The following is a 19043-nucleotide window of genomic DNA, read 5'->3' as shown; positions in this document are numbered from 1 at the left end:
TGAGTTTGGATCTGTTTTATAGTTGAATTGAGTTTCTTGGCTACTTGATGAACTTACAGAAGAAGTGCTGAAGTCCAAATAAAGATATACTGAAATATTTGTGCTAAAGTGGAACTATTGCAAGTATACTTTAGATGCACTTTAAATATCTTGCTTTTAAAGGCCAATATTATTCAAGGATCATACAATCGTCTCATTAAAACAATATTTTAGGCTTAATATCAAGAAATGTGCATTGTGCAAAAGTAGTACTCCAAATAAAGTTAAATGATCATTTTTATATCAGTAAGTCTTGAGCGATACATCAGTAAATAACTTGATTTGAACTATTCTTAGTATGAAATAAATGTATTTTAAATGTTACTTTTTTACTAATATAAACAGTAGCCTCCAAATAGTTTAAAATCAATTATAAATAAATGCCGCATGATTTAGAGGACACAGTTCACATCGTTATTCCCATTATTACACACAGAATTCACATTATATTAAACCACTGCTGATATGAAACAATTTATGAATTTAGAGATTTGATTGAAAACTTTGTAGTCACCTATCTAAGCTGTTTAAACAATGTTTCAATCTAAAATCTTTCTTGATTTCAAATTATAAACTGGTTTATAGAAGGATCAAACACTTTCAAAATGCCAACCACAGAAGTGAAGTAATTAAAGAAAGGCAATGTTTAATAGATTTTTGGAAAAAATCACAATATTTACATTTAAAAATACTAGATTTTTGTGAATCTATAGCATGTGGAATATACAGAGTCAAAATAGTGGAGAAAGGAAACCAAAGTTAAGATAGAGAAGGGAGATATAAAGATATAAAGACTGCCCCCGATAGACTAGGAGACAAAACAACAACAGAGGAGTAAAGCAATTCACTGACAGTCGAGCTGATTTTTTTTTTTTTTTTGGTTGGTTGGTTGAGAAACAATAATACAGATTCTTCTTCTTCATCAAATAAGAGGAGAAAATGCTAAACACCATACATGAATGAATGTTACGTAGATACAGTATATGCATATAATGCTGTAAAAATCTATTGCAAAAGAGGGACAGGTGCAAAAGCTTCTATTTTCACTGATTTGCAAAGTCATACCAAAAAAATCCACCGAATTTCATTCCTCTAGTAGCCAGTGCTGTTGTTCTGTCCTAATGCGTAAGAACACTTACAACTCAAATGTGATTTGTGGCTTATCTAGAACTAGATCGTGTTCTATTGCTGACTGCACTGAGAGAGGATATTGCCTTCTGAAGGGAATTATTCTGCAGAAATACTGTCTGAGACTTGCAGACTAAATCTTGTTTATTAGGAGTTAAGCTTTAGGATCTGTGTTAGTATGCCCGGTCCAAGTATATTTAGTAGATAGTCTAACTGTTACACTATTACATGTGAAGCTGGACTTGTGGTTCCTACAGGCTTCCGTAGATTCTCTTGATAACGTCACCTTCGTCCTTCTCGAGGATGCCTTTGTCGATGTACGCGTCCACTTGCTGGTCCATGAAGTCCCTCAGCTTGGAGAGGTCATAATCTTCAACAGAACACAGGAGCTGATCAGTACAGACATTTACTAGCAGTTTCTGAGGGCAAATGTTATTTATTTTTTCCCAGTGATGTTACAAAGAATTAAAACATGATGTGATATTAAATCAATAATATTAAAAATATAAAAAGTAGTATAATTATTATAATAATTTAAAAAGTAATATACAATTTTTAATTATATGTTAATTGAATTATTATTGCATTTTTAATTGTATAAAGGGAATTGTAAAATATTTAGTTAAAGATATATAAACGAATGAATGGAAAAATATTTCCCTGTTAAAATATTCTTATTTAACAGAGATAAATAATTACAAATATTTGTTAGATGTATTGAATAATTAAAAATATTATTTGAAAATTACAAAAAGGTTTATTTTATAAAGGTATAAAGGAAATGATAAACTATGAATTTAAGACTACAATATCAATAAATGAACAAACAAACAAACACACAAATAAATAAATAAATAAAGGGATGTTTCCCCTTTAAATATAACCAGATTTAACAAAGAGGAATTGTTACAAATATTTGTTAGTTGTAAACAAAAATATTTATTTTATAAATGTATAAAGGAAATCACAAAATGTTTATTTAAAACTACAATAACAACAAACAAACAAAAATAAATATGCTATTTCCCACTTAAAAATAAGGGTTTGATTGTTCTGATTTTTTAACAGAGGGACATCATAATTATTATTATTTTTTTTTATTTTATTTTTTTTATAATTAAATGCATATTTGCAGTTCAACTCTGCAGGACTTTTTTTTTTTACAGAAACATATTGTTATTTGCTTAAATTGCAAAAATATTAACTGAACACTGTGGCATGGTGCAATATTTCTGTTGTTGTTTGTTTCTTATTATTTTTTTAACTTAATTTCAGTTTCGTAACACTTTATATCTAACGAGGGTGGCAACAAACACATTTCAGATGAGAAATGTTAAGGGTTATATAAATCTGTAAGCTGGTTAAAACAAAGTAGTTTTTTTATGCTAACTAAAAGGCTATAACCATTTAAACAGATACTTGAAATGTAGGAGGCAAGCCACATGATGGCCAAATTGTATGTTTTCTTTCTAGAAATGATGATGTTATTATCGGTGGATCTCAAAGATCATCCATAAATGCCTGTTAGTGTATGTACTAGTGTAAGCCTGCATGAGAGTGGGTGTGTGTGGGAGAGAGCCGAAAGCCAGAAGACTCACAAAGCAGTAAATGTGTATAAATCCACTTCCAAATTCACAAGTTTTGGCACAGCATGTGTGTGTGAAAGTGTTTTGAGTACATTGTGTGGGTTGAAAAAAATGGCTGGCTATCAGAAGAGCATGTGTTGGTGAATGTTTTTGTGTGTGGGCTCTGGCAAAATTGATTGACCATTGGATTCTTCCTACTCTGACCATTACAATGGAATAAGACTGGACAGTCCTTACAGAGCCGTGGAGTTTCCTCCAGACCTCACATGCTTCCTGACTCAGTGACTATGTCTGTAATAGTGGCCATAATGACTATGACTCATGCTGTATTTAAAACACTCACTCACGCATCTCAAGATTTTAATGTTGCATGAACATAGATGGGTGATGTTACATTACCGTTCAAAAGTTTGGGTTAAAAAAAATATATATATATTTTTATTCAGGAAGGATGCTTCAAACTGATCAAAGGTGACAGAAAAAACATTGTTACAATTGTTTTCTTTTTTTAACAGAACTAGCTTAATTTTTTAGCCTTTTTTTTTTTTTTGAAAACTTGAAATGTTGGTCTATTCCTATTTGTAGGTATTAAGTAAATCACACTTGTTTTATAATTTTGTTTTATTTCTGAGTTAAAAGTGTCAAAGTATTTCAAAGCATCCAAAATAAACGTTTTTGTTTACATAATATGTATGTATGCTATTTATATTATGTATATATAAATACACACACATGCAAGTATATATTTCAGAAAAATTTTATGTTTATATATTAAAAATATTTATTTATAATATAAATGTTATTAATATAAATATAAACATGTAAATACATGTAAATATTTTCAAAATATATACATGCATGTGTGTATTTATATATACACAATAAATATACAAAGAACACACACATATATTATGCAAACAAAAACTTTTATTTTGTATGTGATTAATCGCAATTAATTGTTTGACAGCACTAATTAGGTCCTCAGATTCATTTTCCCCCTTTGTTTATTTATTTGCATTGAGATGTTAATTTAAACATATTAATGAAACATATTTTCTCTATATAGATTCTCATTACCATACTGCAAAAATGACAATTTCCATTGGTGTAATGTAAAAAGAAAACAGAAAAAGAAAAAGTGTTTACACATCGTGGAATTGTTTGTTTTACTTCAATTATTCTGAAAAAAAAAAAAAAAAAAACATTGCAATAATGAGAACTGTACTAAAATAGTCTTTATTTGCTTTATGCATTAATATTCTTTTATTTATGACCTGGACATGATTCACCCGTCTAGACGGTAACAGTCTAATGAATCTGTTTTGAATATGAACAATAGAGCGAGAGTTCTCATCTCCAAACACACTCTCATTTTCTGAGCTGAGCAGATGATGCCTGAAGAGCACAGACAGTGTTTGAGTCTCATGCTGGCAGGTATAAGAAGAGAAGAGCACACAGATCTTTTGTCAAAAACGCAGCAGACTTGCATTGCTGTAACACAGCCAAGCTCATCAAACCGACGCATATTCATGAGCGCTCTCACCCACGCTTATTTTAATTGCAAATTAAGAGAAAGAAAAGAGTCTTTAATTTGACTGTTCTTCTCTATGTTTTCACTGAATTGTGTGTAACTTTGGGTTAGGGCTAAACCCTTTAACAGCTCTAAGAGAGCGAGATAAGGCTGTTTACCAGTTTATCATGGATTACCGGTGTGTTTACTAGCAGAATAAGATGGTATTCTTGTATCATTGTCATTTCCAAAATCTAGCAACAGCTTTGTTAGTTAATTTTGAGCTAATGGTCTGTCAAATTGGTGTTTATTTATTTTGGCAACATTTGAGGATCTACATATAATTTTCCATCTTTGAATAGTGTTATGCATGTAGGCTGCTGGCCTGTATTACACTAATGTAACCCCTGATTACCATGTAGAAACTGATTTCAGTCCTAAAGGAATTTAATTTGATTAATATTACAAAAAAACAAAAAACAACAACAATAAAAGGCAGAGCACATACCCCGCTGGCTTCAATCATGATTAAATTGAGAAGAGAAAGCAGAGCACATGCTCCGTTCCACTTCAGCAGCTGTAAAATAAATAAACGGGTCTGCTGCTTTAATATTTAATGAACATTTACCTTCTTTGTTGCTTTCCTTGTTGTGTTTTTTCAGCCATTCAATGTTCTTCCTGATTGCCTCCAGATAACTCTCAGACTTCCCAGGATGACCTGTCAGACAGAAATTATGATTATTATTATAAGTATTACTACTACTATACTTCTGGGCTCCAGCATCTCCACAACCCTATAGCACAACTAGTTTGGGCAATGGACAGAAGAATTATTATGCTATATTTTTGTTTAAACATATTTCTATATATTTCTTCTTCTTCTTAAATAGATTGATAGATGAATGGATAGATTTATTTATTTAAGGATGGATAAATATGAAATGGATAAATAGATTGATAACGTTATTTAATAGATGAATAAATGGATGGATTATTATTTTATTGTTTGTTAATATAAATATATATATAGTTTATATTTCTTATTTTTAGCTTCTTTTTAGTATTAATTATTGTTGTTGTTATTATTATTATTATTATTATCATTACACTGTGTAAAAAAAAAAAAAAAAGTTGACCTAACTGAAACAATTAAGGCAACTAAGGCAAATTTATACCAATGCTAATCCTATTTCTTTGAGATGTATGTTTATTTTCAAAGCCCACTACATAATATGGGTAGTATCTCTTAAACCTAAAGGCAAACATTTATGTTGATAGACAAATGTATTGAACCCAGAAGCAGCAATGAGCTGTATATATACCTCAGAACACAATTCTCAACCATGGTGAGGATCAGCAAATGTTAAATCAGTAAAAATATCAACTCTGATCCACATGACAGCTAACTGACAGTGACAACAGCAGCATACATTAACCCAGTAAAATGTAAAACAATGATAATATTTTCATAATAATTAACACATTTTTTTCAAGCTGCAATGCACGCTGGGAACTTGTGCAATATTGTTCAGTATAAAATTGCAATTTTTCTTCGGTTCACACAAAAAATTCAACTGACTTCCTACTAAAAATTCTTTGTTCAGGCTACTTTTTTACATTTGTTAGTAGAACCTTTTGAAAGTTGGATTTTTTACAGTATTATTATTATATACCTCAAGTGCAGTGTTCACAATTTTACTAGAGAACATAAAGTTTAATTATGTACATGGACAGTTTGGTGTTATGAGTGTTGCTATAGTAACAAATAATTTCCGTAAGTTCTGAGCTGTCATCTCATAATTGTGGCAGTTCAAACATGAAAGCAGTATTAATGTATAATGGGTTTGTTCTAAATGCTTCTTGGGTCATAATCGACAGTGATTATCACAGCTTTTAATATTAATGTTCAGTACTTTTCAAAGAATCAATACACGTCTCCCTGAACAAGGCCTCATCATTTTGTTCATCACTATTAGCTCAGTGTGAGCGTGTTACAGCGATGCCCTCAATCTGCCGGGCTGCTGCAGAGTCGCTCCCTGTGGGACTGAAACTCTCGCTGTGTCTCTAAAACCCACACACTGCAGTCGTTTCCAGTGGAACTGCAGGTTAGTGTTGAATTATCAGTGTATCTGCCTCAGTTATACAGCTTGGTTACACCAGCAGAAGCTGAGAGGCTTTTAATATCATCCCAAGCATGTGAAGATGATACATGATCCTTGGTTTACTCACTGATTTCAGCAGCAGTCTGGACGTCTTTGGTCGAGTCTTTGAGAGTCTCATACTCCTTCTGCATTTTGGCAGCTTCTGTTTTGGTGTTGTCATCATCATCCAATGCTTTTCCTGGAACGAGAGGGAAAAACAGTATAGTGATGCCAAAGTCTTCCTGAGCAGAATCTGCAGTGAATGACTTGCAGTTTGCAGTGTTATGGGTCTGATTTACCTGTAGGGGGCGTAATGCTGAGAGGAACCAGTGATTTGCCCAGCTTGTTTTTGGTCTGCAGGGCAATCATTGCATCCAGATTTTCTGTGTGCAAAAAACATATTTATAAATGTGACAATGTTATAAGGATTACAAGCAGTGTAACAATGGTCAAGAAATTTGATACAGTATTTATTAATCATTAGTTACAAATACATCCGTTTATTGTTAGCTCAGGTCTATTAAATAATATTAACAGATACAACTTTTGTTTATAATAATGTATTAGTAAATGTTGAAATTAATATCAGCATTACATTAGATTAATAAATGTTTTAAAAGTATGTTACTGTTAGTTCATATTAACTGTTGTTAACAAATGAAGCCTTACAGTAAAGCGTTACCATTTTTCCTAGCTGTATAATGTTAATTTACAATATTGAAGGTATTTAAATCAGTTTGTTGCTGTAATGTGAAAAAATGCATGTTTAGCAACAGTAGGCAGAGATAAAATAATAATAATCATTATTATTATTCAGTCAATATGAATTAAATCATAAAATGTAACGATCCAAAGTAAATAACTGAGAAGGGATTTCTGTGAATTCACCTTTCTCCATAAATTATTATTATTATAAATTTTATTTTTTTTAAATAATAAAAACAGAATTTAAACAGTATTATTGTAATGCATAATTACTTGTTCATTTCTTAATTGCTAATGTTTTACTTTGAAAAAATAAAATATACAACATTGTATAGTAAAATTACATGTATTGTCTTTTTTGAACTAAAAAAACTTTATATAGCTTTCACTATATATGGTACTTACAGATATCAAATGAACCGGTTTTTACTGTCACTTTTTTTTAAACCTTTTTCTATTATAATTTTAACATGACATGATTGCTACAGATGCTGCAATTTTTTTTTCTCTTTCTGAATCCCATTGCAATTGCAATTTCTGATCAGAATTATCTTTGACCACATAGAGCTTTATCTGCACTCTGTATGCAGATATGGATGTACGCTGTACTCATTATGTGTTGTGTACACACTTTTGTGTCTTGGAGCTGTTTGCCAATGACAAACACACACATATTAGTGCAGAATGATAAGAGCCTCATCTCATGTTTAAACCACAGCAGATCAATAACCAGCGGTATCCTGGCAACACACCTTGCCATTCCATTTGATCTTTACAGCTCTGTCATCATGTAGCACAGGTTGCCAGAGTAACCCCATTATTACGCAATGGAGAATTCCAAATTGTTATCTGTGTTCTATCATAACGATCGTGACCATCTCGTTAGAGAAACAGACAGAATTAATTACACGGAATGAAAGAGAGAGGGAACAAAAGAGAGAACGCAGGATGAATAAAACAGGATGCTGTTTGCTTGAGCAGATGTCTTGAACATATAAGGGCATGAGACAGACATGGCTTCTGTCCCCTTAAAATACCTGATCAGTTGCGATTAGTGTTGTAGTAAATGCAAAAATACCAAAATAATTTTTCAATAATTTTCCCTTTTACCTCGGTAGAACTGTATGCTATTGTTCTCTTTTATTTGGTTCGGCTATCCTCACACAACTACAGAAAATAATGTTCAAGTTTGCATTAAATCATCAGTGGGTGTAGAAAATGGATTGTGCAGATAGTGGGTATCAGTCCACTGAGAATAGACTGTGATAATCTGTCTTTGGCCACAGATATATGTATAAACAGACTGATGTCAAATTATTAGCATCAGTGTGTGAAATCAGATTCATCTGTAGTCATTATATATATATATATATATATATATATATATATATATACGTGTCACCTGACCTACAGGCAACACAACTGGCTCACACCATCTGTGACGAAAGAACTTAATACTTAACATTAACACAGATCCAGTGCCGGTCAAACAAACACATACGAGTGAAATTAACGACAGGGAAAGTTTTTCCAAGCAAACAATTATTCAAAATCTGCCACACATGAATGTGCACTTGCTGTGTACTTCAAATCTTAAAAGTGTGTTTACAGAAAGAAAGAGAGGTTACACTTTATTTCCTTGTTACAGTGTAATTATACATTTAAGTACTGAGTAATATTCATTAATTACATGTACTTACTATATGGTTAGGGTTAGGATTAGGGATTGGTTTAAGGTTACTTGCATGTAATTATGCATAATTTATTGTTATTATAATAGTAAGTACATGTAACGTGTAACAAGGACACCTTAAAACAAAGTGGTACCAGAAAAAAAAAACTGAGCTAGCATATAATAAAAATAAAACAAGTGTACTTGAAGAGAGTACACTTTCAAAACTGTTTTTTAATTACACTTTCAAAGAGTCCACTTTGTAATAATGTCTAATTAAAAAGTTTTACTTTAAAGTTTTTTTTTTTTTTAATCATTGTTTTTAATAATCTTTTAACATACTTTAAATAAGTGCACTAATTTTGATGTGTTGACTACTAAAGCACACGTAAAGTACTTTATTATAATTTTAAATGTAGTTATTCAGTATTAGATGTAATATTTATATATTTTAAATGTACTATTTTGCTTTTTTTACAAACACGCAATTGCAAATATTAATTGAACTGGCATTAAAGTATATTTTAAATAAATTCTTGCCAGTAGAAAAAAAATAAAAATAGCTAACATTATTTTCTTTTTGTTTTCTTTTAATTTCAAAATATATTCTTTTGGTAATCACTGCTCTTTTTAAACGTTTGCTAAAGTGTATTTATTTTTAATGGGGGTTGCCATCATTTATGGCTGGCAACCACTTTTAGACATGGTTGCTTATCCCAACCACAGCTTAAGATATTTGTTAAGTATTTATTATGATGAAAGGCGATCTGGTGCTGAGAACTGTACTGCTACAGTCAATGATTGCTCAGTGGTGGCTATGGCTGTTATCAGTGTAGGAAACAAAAGTAGAAAAAAATCATATTCACGAGTTAAGCCTTCAATTTTTAATCATATCATAAAAGGCCCACCTGCCGAACAGTGATTCCAGCACTGTCCTCACCACTTCTTTAATTAATCTGACTTTTGTGCTGTTGTATGATTGTACATAATGCACACACTGACACTGCATCTCCTGAAATCGGCCTGAAGTATTCACCCTATATTTGATTTGTTAGGGTTAAACATTTTACATTAGGAGCAAGTCAAAATACAGCTTCTGTCTCTCTCTTTCTCTCTCTTTCAGGCTGGACAAAGCATTATTTCAGGAACCAAAGGCACACAAAAACAGCTTATCTCAGGGATTGCCTTTTGCCCACGCACACATACATCATGTCCTAACCAGTGTGATTTACATTCATACTCACTGAAAGAGAAAATACGGTCTAATGTGACACAATAACAGCCAATCAGAACATATTTGTTGTTTAACACAAAAAGTGAAGCAGACAAAATATTCAGTGGTTCCCATTGAAGAGACAGCTTATATGACACACTGTGCTTGGTTGGGACAGTGCAAAGATGAGGGGACTCACTCAGAAAAAAAGACGGGAGAAATCTCATGCTCAATATGGAGACTTTTCATTTAAACAAATATTACTTGTGTGTTTGCTCACAAATGCATTACCCAGATCAACATGACCTGTTTTTATCCCGATTTGACCTAACAAAGGTCAAATTGGTGACTAAACCTGTTATTAAAACACGAGCTTCAATAACATGAATCTTCTTTAAGAGAGATTACCAAGATGACTGCCCTCTGGACTCCTTTATTTAAAGAGAAAATACTGTGTAATGTGACACAATAGCTGCCAATCAGAACATATTTGTTGTTTAACACATAAATGTAAGCTATTTCCTGTGAATGTGCAAGACTTCAGTTTCATTAGCCGCTATAGATAAACACACAGTAAACACACATATACATAACTAGAATAAGTGCAGTAAACTGCAAACCAGTGTGTTGTTTGACACCAGATGCCTTGAATATTCAAATTAAATTTGTCAAAAATAAGGTGTACAGACAACTTTGGTCTTACCCAGATAAGAAACTCCTTCTTCAGGTGTGATGGTTCCATATTTGACCATCATCTTCACAAAGTCGATCAAGGTCTTCATGATGGTGATCAGGGTTTCTCTCTCCTCTTTATCTTGCTCTGTAAAGTGAGGAGAAGGATGTGATAGATTAAGCAATGAGAGCAGACTTTAATCTGGATTAATGTGGTGTTTGATGAAGAAGAGGGCAGCTGAAACCACAGGAAATGTGTTTAACCAGATGGTGATGTTTCTACAGACCTTATAGCTGCTGATTTACTGAATGAGCTGTGTTGTGTTACATTACTGTTTGTGTGGCTTTTGAGTGTGCTGTGGTGTGCTATACTCACTTTTGTACTTTCTTGACCTGCTTAAGTCGTAATTATTTCTATTTTCTTTGAAATATGGTTAAATTGTACCGCTGAATGTACTGACAAGCATTTAAAAACAATTAAAATATTCTTTAATGTCATTTCTGTTGAATCTTGTACAGTTTGTCATGTATTTAAATATATTGGTAATTACACATTTATAAAAATGAAGTTTAAAATATATGAACTTTTACTAATGTAATATCAAATAACACACTACAGTTAAAATTATAATCAAATATTAAGTACTTTACATCCACTATATGTGACCCTGGACCACAAAACCAGTCATAAGGGTCAATTTTCCGAAATTGAGATTTATACATCATCTGAAAGCTGAATAAATAAGCTTTCCATTGATGCATGGTTTGTTAGGATAGGACAATATTTGGATACAATAGATACAACTATTTTAAAATCTGGAATCGGAGGGTCCAACAAATCTAAATATTGAGAAAATTGCTTTTAAAGCTGTCCAAATGAAGTTCTTAGCAATGCATATTACTAATCGTAAAATTACGTTTTAATATATTTACGGTAGGAAATTTACAAAATATCTTCATGGAACATGACCTTTACTTAATTTACATTACAAGTGCATTGAACACTGTTAAGTGCACTTGTTTTTTTGTGTTGTACAGTATCCAGTGTGTGTGTTATTACATGCTATATTCTTTTATGTTGTATGTTTTGTGTTGTACTGTATTGTGTCATATGTTGTATTGTTTGTTGTGTTGTCTACCTGAGTCGAGGCTCTTGAGGAGTCTGTAGAAGTTGGGGAAGAACTGAAGGTCCTGCAGTCCATCTTCAGGGTTCAGTTCGTTTCTGTCGTTCCCATCGCTCACGGCATCCCATGAGTCTTCGGCCCTCACTGTGCCATCTCTAATCTCCTCCTCCTGTTTTTCATTACCATTATCATCATCATCACCACCATTATCACCATCACCTTCATTCTCGTCATCATATCGTCGACTGGGCCTGTCTTCCTCATCCTGAAGACAAGAATCCAAGCAAATAGAGAGTTTTTTTTTTTTTTGTGGATAAATATGAAGTTGAAACACTACAGTCACACACTCGTACCATATTATTCTGTGTGTTTTTTGCAGCATTAACAGGGTAGTCCATACTGAGGTCTCCAATCATGTTATCTTTAGCATTTTTGGTGATCAGATCCTGCAGGGCTTCAGCAACCTCATACTCCAGTGTCTCTGCCTGACTGTCTGTGATCTGAAGGTCAAACAAAACAACGCAACACCTGCTAGAACAATCAATTCACAAAGGTACTATTGTATGACAATCTATTTTCCATGCTATTTATGCTGGTTAAACTGGAATATGTTTCCCTGGAGGAATTAATACATTATGTATGATGTTTATTGCATGGGTCATCAATATGGCAGCTATCAGAATCACTGCGCAAGCCACAATTTGAATCTCTTACTAGACCCAGCTTGAGCAGTTTAGACACAATTCTGTCAAACACTCCTCGGTCATCCTCTTCATAGATTTTGTTGGCGATTTTCTGGACTATGTCATGAGCTGTTAGCGGGGTCCCATCCAGCTGCCGAAAACTTTCAGGATCATCTGAAAAGGAACACATTAAAATACTTCACATCCCTTCGTTTGAACCACAACTGTAATGATAACAAAATCACTTTTAGATATTTTTTTTTCTTAGCTGATAGGTAACAAAAAATGTTGAGAGCCAATCAGAATCCCCTGATTTTAAAGAGCTTGTATAAGAGCTTATGTAAACAGATATTAAAATATTATCTGTTGGTGTGGATGCTTTATTAGTTATCGTTCCAGTTTCTTACATAACTGTACTGTATCCACTTTTTTTTTTCATAAATAATTCAGTTCAGAATAAATCAATATTTCATGTCCAATTATTTAACCAGCATTTCGCCTCTGGTTCCTGATCACCTTCTCAGGTTTAGTTCAATCCCTTACTTATTTTGGATAATAACCAGGAGCATTTCTAGCCTTTCATCTGTATTGGGGAACAGGTCCCCCCCTTAAAAAGTGTCTCCATATTTTAATACTTTTATATATACTGTTATGGATATAACCTGATTATAAATGAACTGCTGATGGACTGTAGGTAGCCTGAATATCCACCGCATCCAGCATTTTTTTGTGTGTCTTTTTCTGTGCCATAGGTTTAGTTTCTAGTGTGCTGCATTTGATATTGCTTTATCAGAAGCCTACAAGCTCTTAAAAAGCGAAACTAAGTAGGAAAGGAGCGTGTGAAACAGAGATCTGAATGTTGGAGCTGAAATCTGCCAGCAATTCTTGTCTGTCTGTTGTAATTCCTGCAACCCAGTGAAATCACACAAAAACACCTCCCATTCTGTTATCTGCCATTATCTACCATAGAGATCGACTTACAATCGCTTCCAGTAAACTCACCATCTGCCTGAAACATGACACTGATCAAACGTCTGACGCTCATTCTGAGTCAGAGGTCTTAGGTGTTCTGAGTGCCTTTATGACATGATAGTGTCATAAAAAAACAAAAACAAAACTTAAAGCGGTCATATTATAAGTTAATAATTAAGTAACTATTTAAGTAACAGTTCAGCTATTTAAGTAAAAATTGAGCGGACAAAACTGCTTTTCCTTGGATAGCTGACATCAGGCAGATGAATACACAAACACATGACTGCCCACGTCAACAACATTTCTGTTTCTGTATTCAGAAACATGGTCCTCCCAGTCTTGGTGAGGTAAAAAGAAGGACATAGAAGAGGTATCCTTATTCCTAAACACTATGAGAACTAACAAGTAAAATGTGGTGAAGTCTAAATCTATGTGTGTAGCCTTTGTGACTTTGTGATTGTTTATGAATCACAAATCACAATAAAAAAGTGGCTATGCAAAGAGGGTTGTTATTGAAGGAAGACAACATATATTAACAAAACCACTGTATATTTGACCCAGCAGCAAACTGGTAGCCCATAAGCATTAATAGTAATTTTGTGTAAATACTGTTGGTTAGCCAATCACAATACAGGACATACTTAAAATGCACAAAGACTGCATATTTAATTGTTAGAGTCATAAAGTAGAAAATGGACATGGAAAAAATAAATAAATAACTAAACATTCGATTTTCGTCCAAGAAACATCATAGGGTCAGGGAAAAATGGTAAAAGGAATTATGACCTCTTCGAGCTATTGTGCTATTATTAGGTTAGAAGGGTTTTAATGTAGGTGTATGTTTAGTCTAGCTGCCCTGTTGTAGGGGACTGTGAGGTTTAATACTACAGTATAAAACATTCAGTACACAGCAGCCTGTGGAGGGATAATCCGCTGATTCTCTCTCTCTTGCTCTGTCTCTTTATCTCTACAAAATACCTCCTGATTGACCTATGGCGTCTGCCACCTGTTCCTGTATTTAGGATCATATACAGTCACAGGGATGGATTAGTACTTTCAAAGTGGGAGATAATTTGGATTTTGACAGGTCACAACTAAAAAAAATGTTCATTGATATTTAATTTGTTCCTTGGCTGGTTATTTTACCGTTTAGAATCCACAATGTCTTGACACATTAAATAGTTAAGACTAAGACAAAAGCTATGCTCAAAATGGAACATTAACACACAATGGGTACATTTTTTATTTAACATTATATTTAAATGTATTAAGTTTCAAATAATCAAAATGGGTATAAATAAAATACAGATGCTAAACATTACATCTGGTTCATTCGTTAGACTAGAAAAGGCAAGCACATTGCATTGTGGGATACAGTGTTCCACACAGTGGGAATTTTGTAGGTCATCAACAAGGGCGTCGTTTTGGTGTGAACATTGGGGGGGTTGAAGTGAGAACTGTTTTAGAAGAGTCCCGGGTCATGCTCACTCATAAGGTTTATTTATTTGTTTGCTGGCTTAAATATTTATTTTTGTGAAATTGTCTTTTGACTTTTTTATTAATCAATATAGCAGTTGTTATGAAGAAACAACCACCTGCACATTTAGAAGCAATTGCTTCAACATGCCCCATTTGTAATGTGAATCTATAGGGGAAAATCTAATTCTACAACATGTTAGACTAAATTTTACACAATAAATAAGCCTACAATAAAACGTGATAAATTCTAGTAAAGATGGTCATGGGTAGTTTAAAAAGATTTGAATAAATGTTAGTGTTCAAGACACTTTTTTCCTCTTTTCATCAGTCTTTTTAGTTTATTTGCCATTTTTAGATACTGTTCGACTTTCTCCATAGTATTAAAGTGACCATCAGCTTCGCGATAGGAATGACTCGCAAATCTCTCGCATAAATGGATCAGAAATCCCCTGGTCATCAAGTAATCCATGCATACAGAAAATGTATGTGCAAACAACATACTTTGTAAAGTACACATACTATGCTCTTCTGAATAAGGCTTCGTTAGCATGGTAATTGTAGTTCTTACCTTGGTATTTATAGTCCATTCCATTCTTAGTAGAGTCATAATCATCAACCAGTCTTCTGTTTTTGGTAGTGTCAGCCTCATCAGTACCGTATCGCTCATCCACAGAATCGGAGATGGGAGTCTCGTTGTTTGACTCTTTGGACTTCTCAGCCAGAGACTTAAGGAAAGTGATGTCATCGTCCTCTGAGTCTGACTCGGCCTCAGCTGGTGGCGTTGGCTTGGGTTCTGCATGGATGACCATAAAACACTTGTGAGCTATTGATCACTGAGAAGCACTATATCTGCATAAGATTATTCCTCACCTGTCTTCCTGATGCTGTCAGCTTCTGCGATCTGTTGGGGAAAAAATAAATGAAAACACAGTCTCGACTTTTACTTTCATTTTTATTTAATTTTTACTTAATGCATTAAACATCTTCGATACACGGTTAGAAACAAGTGTACAAAAATGCTCACAGAGGCAGTACTATTTGTGCCTTATTTACCCCTAAAGGGTGCATACAAGTACCTTAAATTAGTACCTAATTTGTACATATTAGAACCTTAGTATATATTTGGTCCTTTTGAAAAGCTACTGCCCTCGTGATAGCTTTTGTAGTTTTTTTCTGAGCGTCTTGTTTAATAGTTGTGTGTCTGATGCTAAATGGAGGTATGAAGTACATTAATCTGTGTCTTTTACACAACATAGTGATTAACAATAAATCACACCTGCTGTTCTAATGGCTTCTCCTCATTCAGCTCTCGGTTATACATGCTCTTATCTGGATCAGGAAAGAAACACAAACACATATAATAAAGGCAAAGATCACTGATGGCAAATCCGTCATTGCTGACCTTAAAGGGACACCCAAAAGCAGAATTTATTTTTGTGTTCCAAAGAAGAAAGACAGAAATTCTGTTTAGAACAATGTGAGGGTGAGCAAATGATTACAGAATTGTCATTTTTTGGGCTTTAATACACTCACACCGGATAACAGAAACACTGCAGGAGGATGATGAGAAAAAAATATCTGCAGTATCAGACTCAGATTACTATTGATCGGTTATTACATTGTAACTATAATGTAAGGACATTGTAATAACATTATTGAGTTTTTGAAAAACAAAATCTGTGCACCTCATCTACAGTGTATGAATCAACTATCATTTTCAAGGAGTCAAGTCTATTTTTGCCCTAAAATAAAAATGGTTATTAAGATGCATTTTCTTCACTAGTTGCTGAGATCTTTGATGCATTCATTTGCAGTCCAAACTGTCCAAGAGAAGCTGCCACAGAATAATCGGATTACAGGACAAAAGATTAAAGGCCTTTGAAAACTGAGGCTAGAGCTTCCTATACAATAAATGATGAAAACAACAACAAACTAAATACACCATCCAATTCATTCACCTTCTTCCCACATTTAGCTATATGGAGTTGTCAGCCAATATGGGTTTGACTAATATGATGGCCAACATAAAACCATATATACAGCCTATAATATATTTCAAATAGATATCCTAATATTTACTTCCATTTGATCACAGAGCATGTGCACGCTGAAGTCCAGACATGTGTTAACGAGTCAGGTGGACGCTGTCCTAAATAGCAAAATATCGTCGTATTAATTGACGTGTCCTATATTAATCTATACATACACGTCGTGTATGTTTTCTAATATATTGGACCGATGTGTTGGACTATAGGCTTTTTGGTTATTCAGTAGGCTAACTCACCGTCGGGTCCGGCAGGTGTGGGAAACGCGCTGATTTGCGATATTACAGCAAGGACAACCACAATCCCTACGCGTTTTGACGCCATCCTTCAGCTGGTGTTCAGATGTTTTCTCTCTCGCTCTCTCTGTTGTCCTCTGTGGAGATAAACGCGCCGTTGGTTTGGTTTTGTGGAGCGCGCTGGGTTTGGCTGGATGCTGCGCGCTCTCAGCGCCTCTCCTCTGTAAGCGCAAAGGCTTTAGTTCCGCGGGAGCTGTTGAGTCCCAGCAGTGCTGAAACCAGGTCGCTGGCTATAATTAACAGCGGATAAGCTGATGGGAGCACCTCGTGTATAACGGCCCCTGACTCCAGCAGCTCATGGATTGATAGACGAGGAGGAGGACGGCACGGTTACATCCGCCCATGTGCGTCAGTCTGAAGCACCTGCGTCACACGCGCATCTCGCATTCATTGATGCTGCGGGGCAGCAAACGACCGAAGAGCGCAATAATGAGCAGATAAGAGACAAGACGGCACTCTCAAAAGAACCAGTTATGATAATGAGGATTGAAATGCAAATGAGAGATTTGACCTGTTTTGGTAATCCTCTATTAGGCTATGCTTTGAGATACACACATGCGTTGGCTGTGAGCGATAGATAGATACAAGAAGGCATTGAAAATGTGTTGCCCAGTAAAAAAAAGATACAGTACATTGGACACACTGACCTTTTATGACACTGATGTCACCATGGGAACTGGCCTTTTATGGGCTTTTTAGCAAACAATTATGAAACACAAAATCAATGAAACAACAAAGATACAAAAAGTTTTCAAATATTAAGCTTGAACTATTTAAAAAAAATATATATATTGTTTTATAAGTTTTAGGAAGATTTTGTTATAAATTATTTGTAAAATACTAACAACTCTTACCCCCAATAAAAATGTGACGTGCTATCTTGACATTTATGAAGGAAAAAACAACCTTGTCCTGCAAAACTGTTCACAGTTCATTATGCTCAGTTGTTTACTCAAAGCTGTTATAAAAATGGGATAAAATACGAATAAAACTACAGAGCAGAATATAAAACCACATACAATAGGGATAATATTGTAATATGTTAGCAGAAAAATTAAAAGAGATAAGATCAAATGACTTTTTTTTTTTTTACTTTTGGATGCCTCCTCATTTTTATCTTGCACTTACTATACTTACAAACATTGAGTCTCTACTGCATAAATCTAATTCTTACAGAAGTTGATATGCTTATATGACTTTATATGAAAATATAAAGATATATTAAATATGTTATGCGTATATAGACTAATGATTATTTAACATGACTTTCTGTAGATTATCTTGAGAGGTTGTGAATTGCTCATGGTGAATGTGTTCTGTGCAGGAGGAGTGTGTTAAACAGCTCATGATTGCCTCTGCAGGTCACACGCATGAGCAGCCTGTGTAAGTGCATATAGGCTGACAGGTGAGTGACCACAAACAGCTTCATCAAATGAACAATTAATATCCTTTCATGTGCCATGCTGAGAACATTAAGCATCTGATTATTGATAAATCAGTATCAGCTTGGCAGATGCACATGTGATACATCCTTGTTCCCGAATTCTGCAAAACATTCTTGATTTTTATTTTATTTTATATTTAATAAAAAAAAAAAAAGTTTTCTTATTGGTCTGTATAGGGTAGGTTTATTTCAAGGTCAATTGTACAGACCCATATAAAGTCTTATTAAAATTGCTAATTTATATTTTAGAACAAATGCATGGTGAACGTTTGTGTAAATGCCCCAATATAAGTTGCCATAATGGGAATTTGTCATTAACCTATAGAGAGTGTTT

The 19043-nt window shown here is 33.9% G+C and overlaps 1 protein-coding gene across 1 annotated transcript; it reads right to left on the bottom strand.

The window, feature by feature from the left end:
- Window positions 1–661: 661 nt before the first annotated feature.
- scg3 (secretogranin III) lies at window positions 662–17572 on the bottom strand. The gene is made up of 12 exons (XM_079374146.1): window positions 17209–17572; window positions 16201–16253; window positions 15795–15825; window positions 15493–15717; window positions 12505–12647; window positions 12144–12290; window positions 11806–12055; window positions 10698–10814; window positions 6704–6787; window positions 6493–6603; window positions 4892–4981; window positions 662–1537 (listed from the first exon to the last, which is right to left on the bottom strand). Exons 1-12 carry the CDS (start codon window positions 17291–17293, stop codon window positions 1419–1421), a joined length of 1455 nt encoding a protein of 484 aa, XP_079230272.1. The 5' UTR covers window positions 17294–17572; the 3' UTR covers window positions 662–1418.
- Window positions 17573–19043: the final 1471 nt, after the last annotated feature.

Source organism: Barbus barbus (genome assembly GCF_936440315.1).
Source record: "Barbus barbus genome assembly, chromosome: 23".
Classification (NCBI taxonomy): Eukaryota; Metazoa; Chordata; class Actinopteri; order Cypriniformes; family Cyprinidae; genus Barbus; species Barbus barbus.
This window is presented reverse-complemented; position numbering and strand designations above follow the sequence as displayed.

What these genes read in the sequence shown, in the direction of transcription:
- scg3 (XM_079374146.1), bottom strand. Translation starts at nt 17,293, where the DNA reads ATGGCGTCAAAACGCGTAGGGATTGTGGTTGTCCTTGCTGTAATATCG. An exon ending in CACACCTGCCGGACCCGACG is followed by an intron (nt 16,254 to 17,208) that starts GTGAGTTAGCCT and finishes TTCCTGATCCAG; the next exon opens with ATAAGAGCATGTATAACCGA. An exon ending in AACTGCTCAAGCTGGGTCTA is followed by an intron (nt 12,291 to 12,504) that starts GTAAGAGATTCA and finishes TTTGACCTTCAG; the next exon opens with ATCACAGACAGTCAGGCAGA.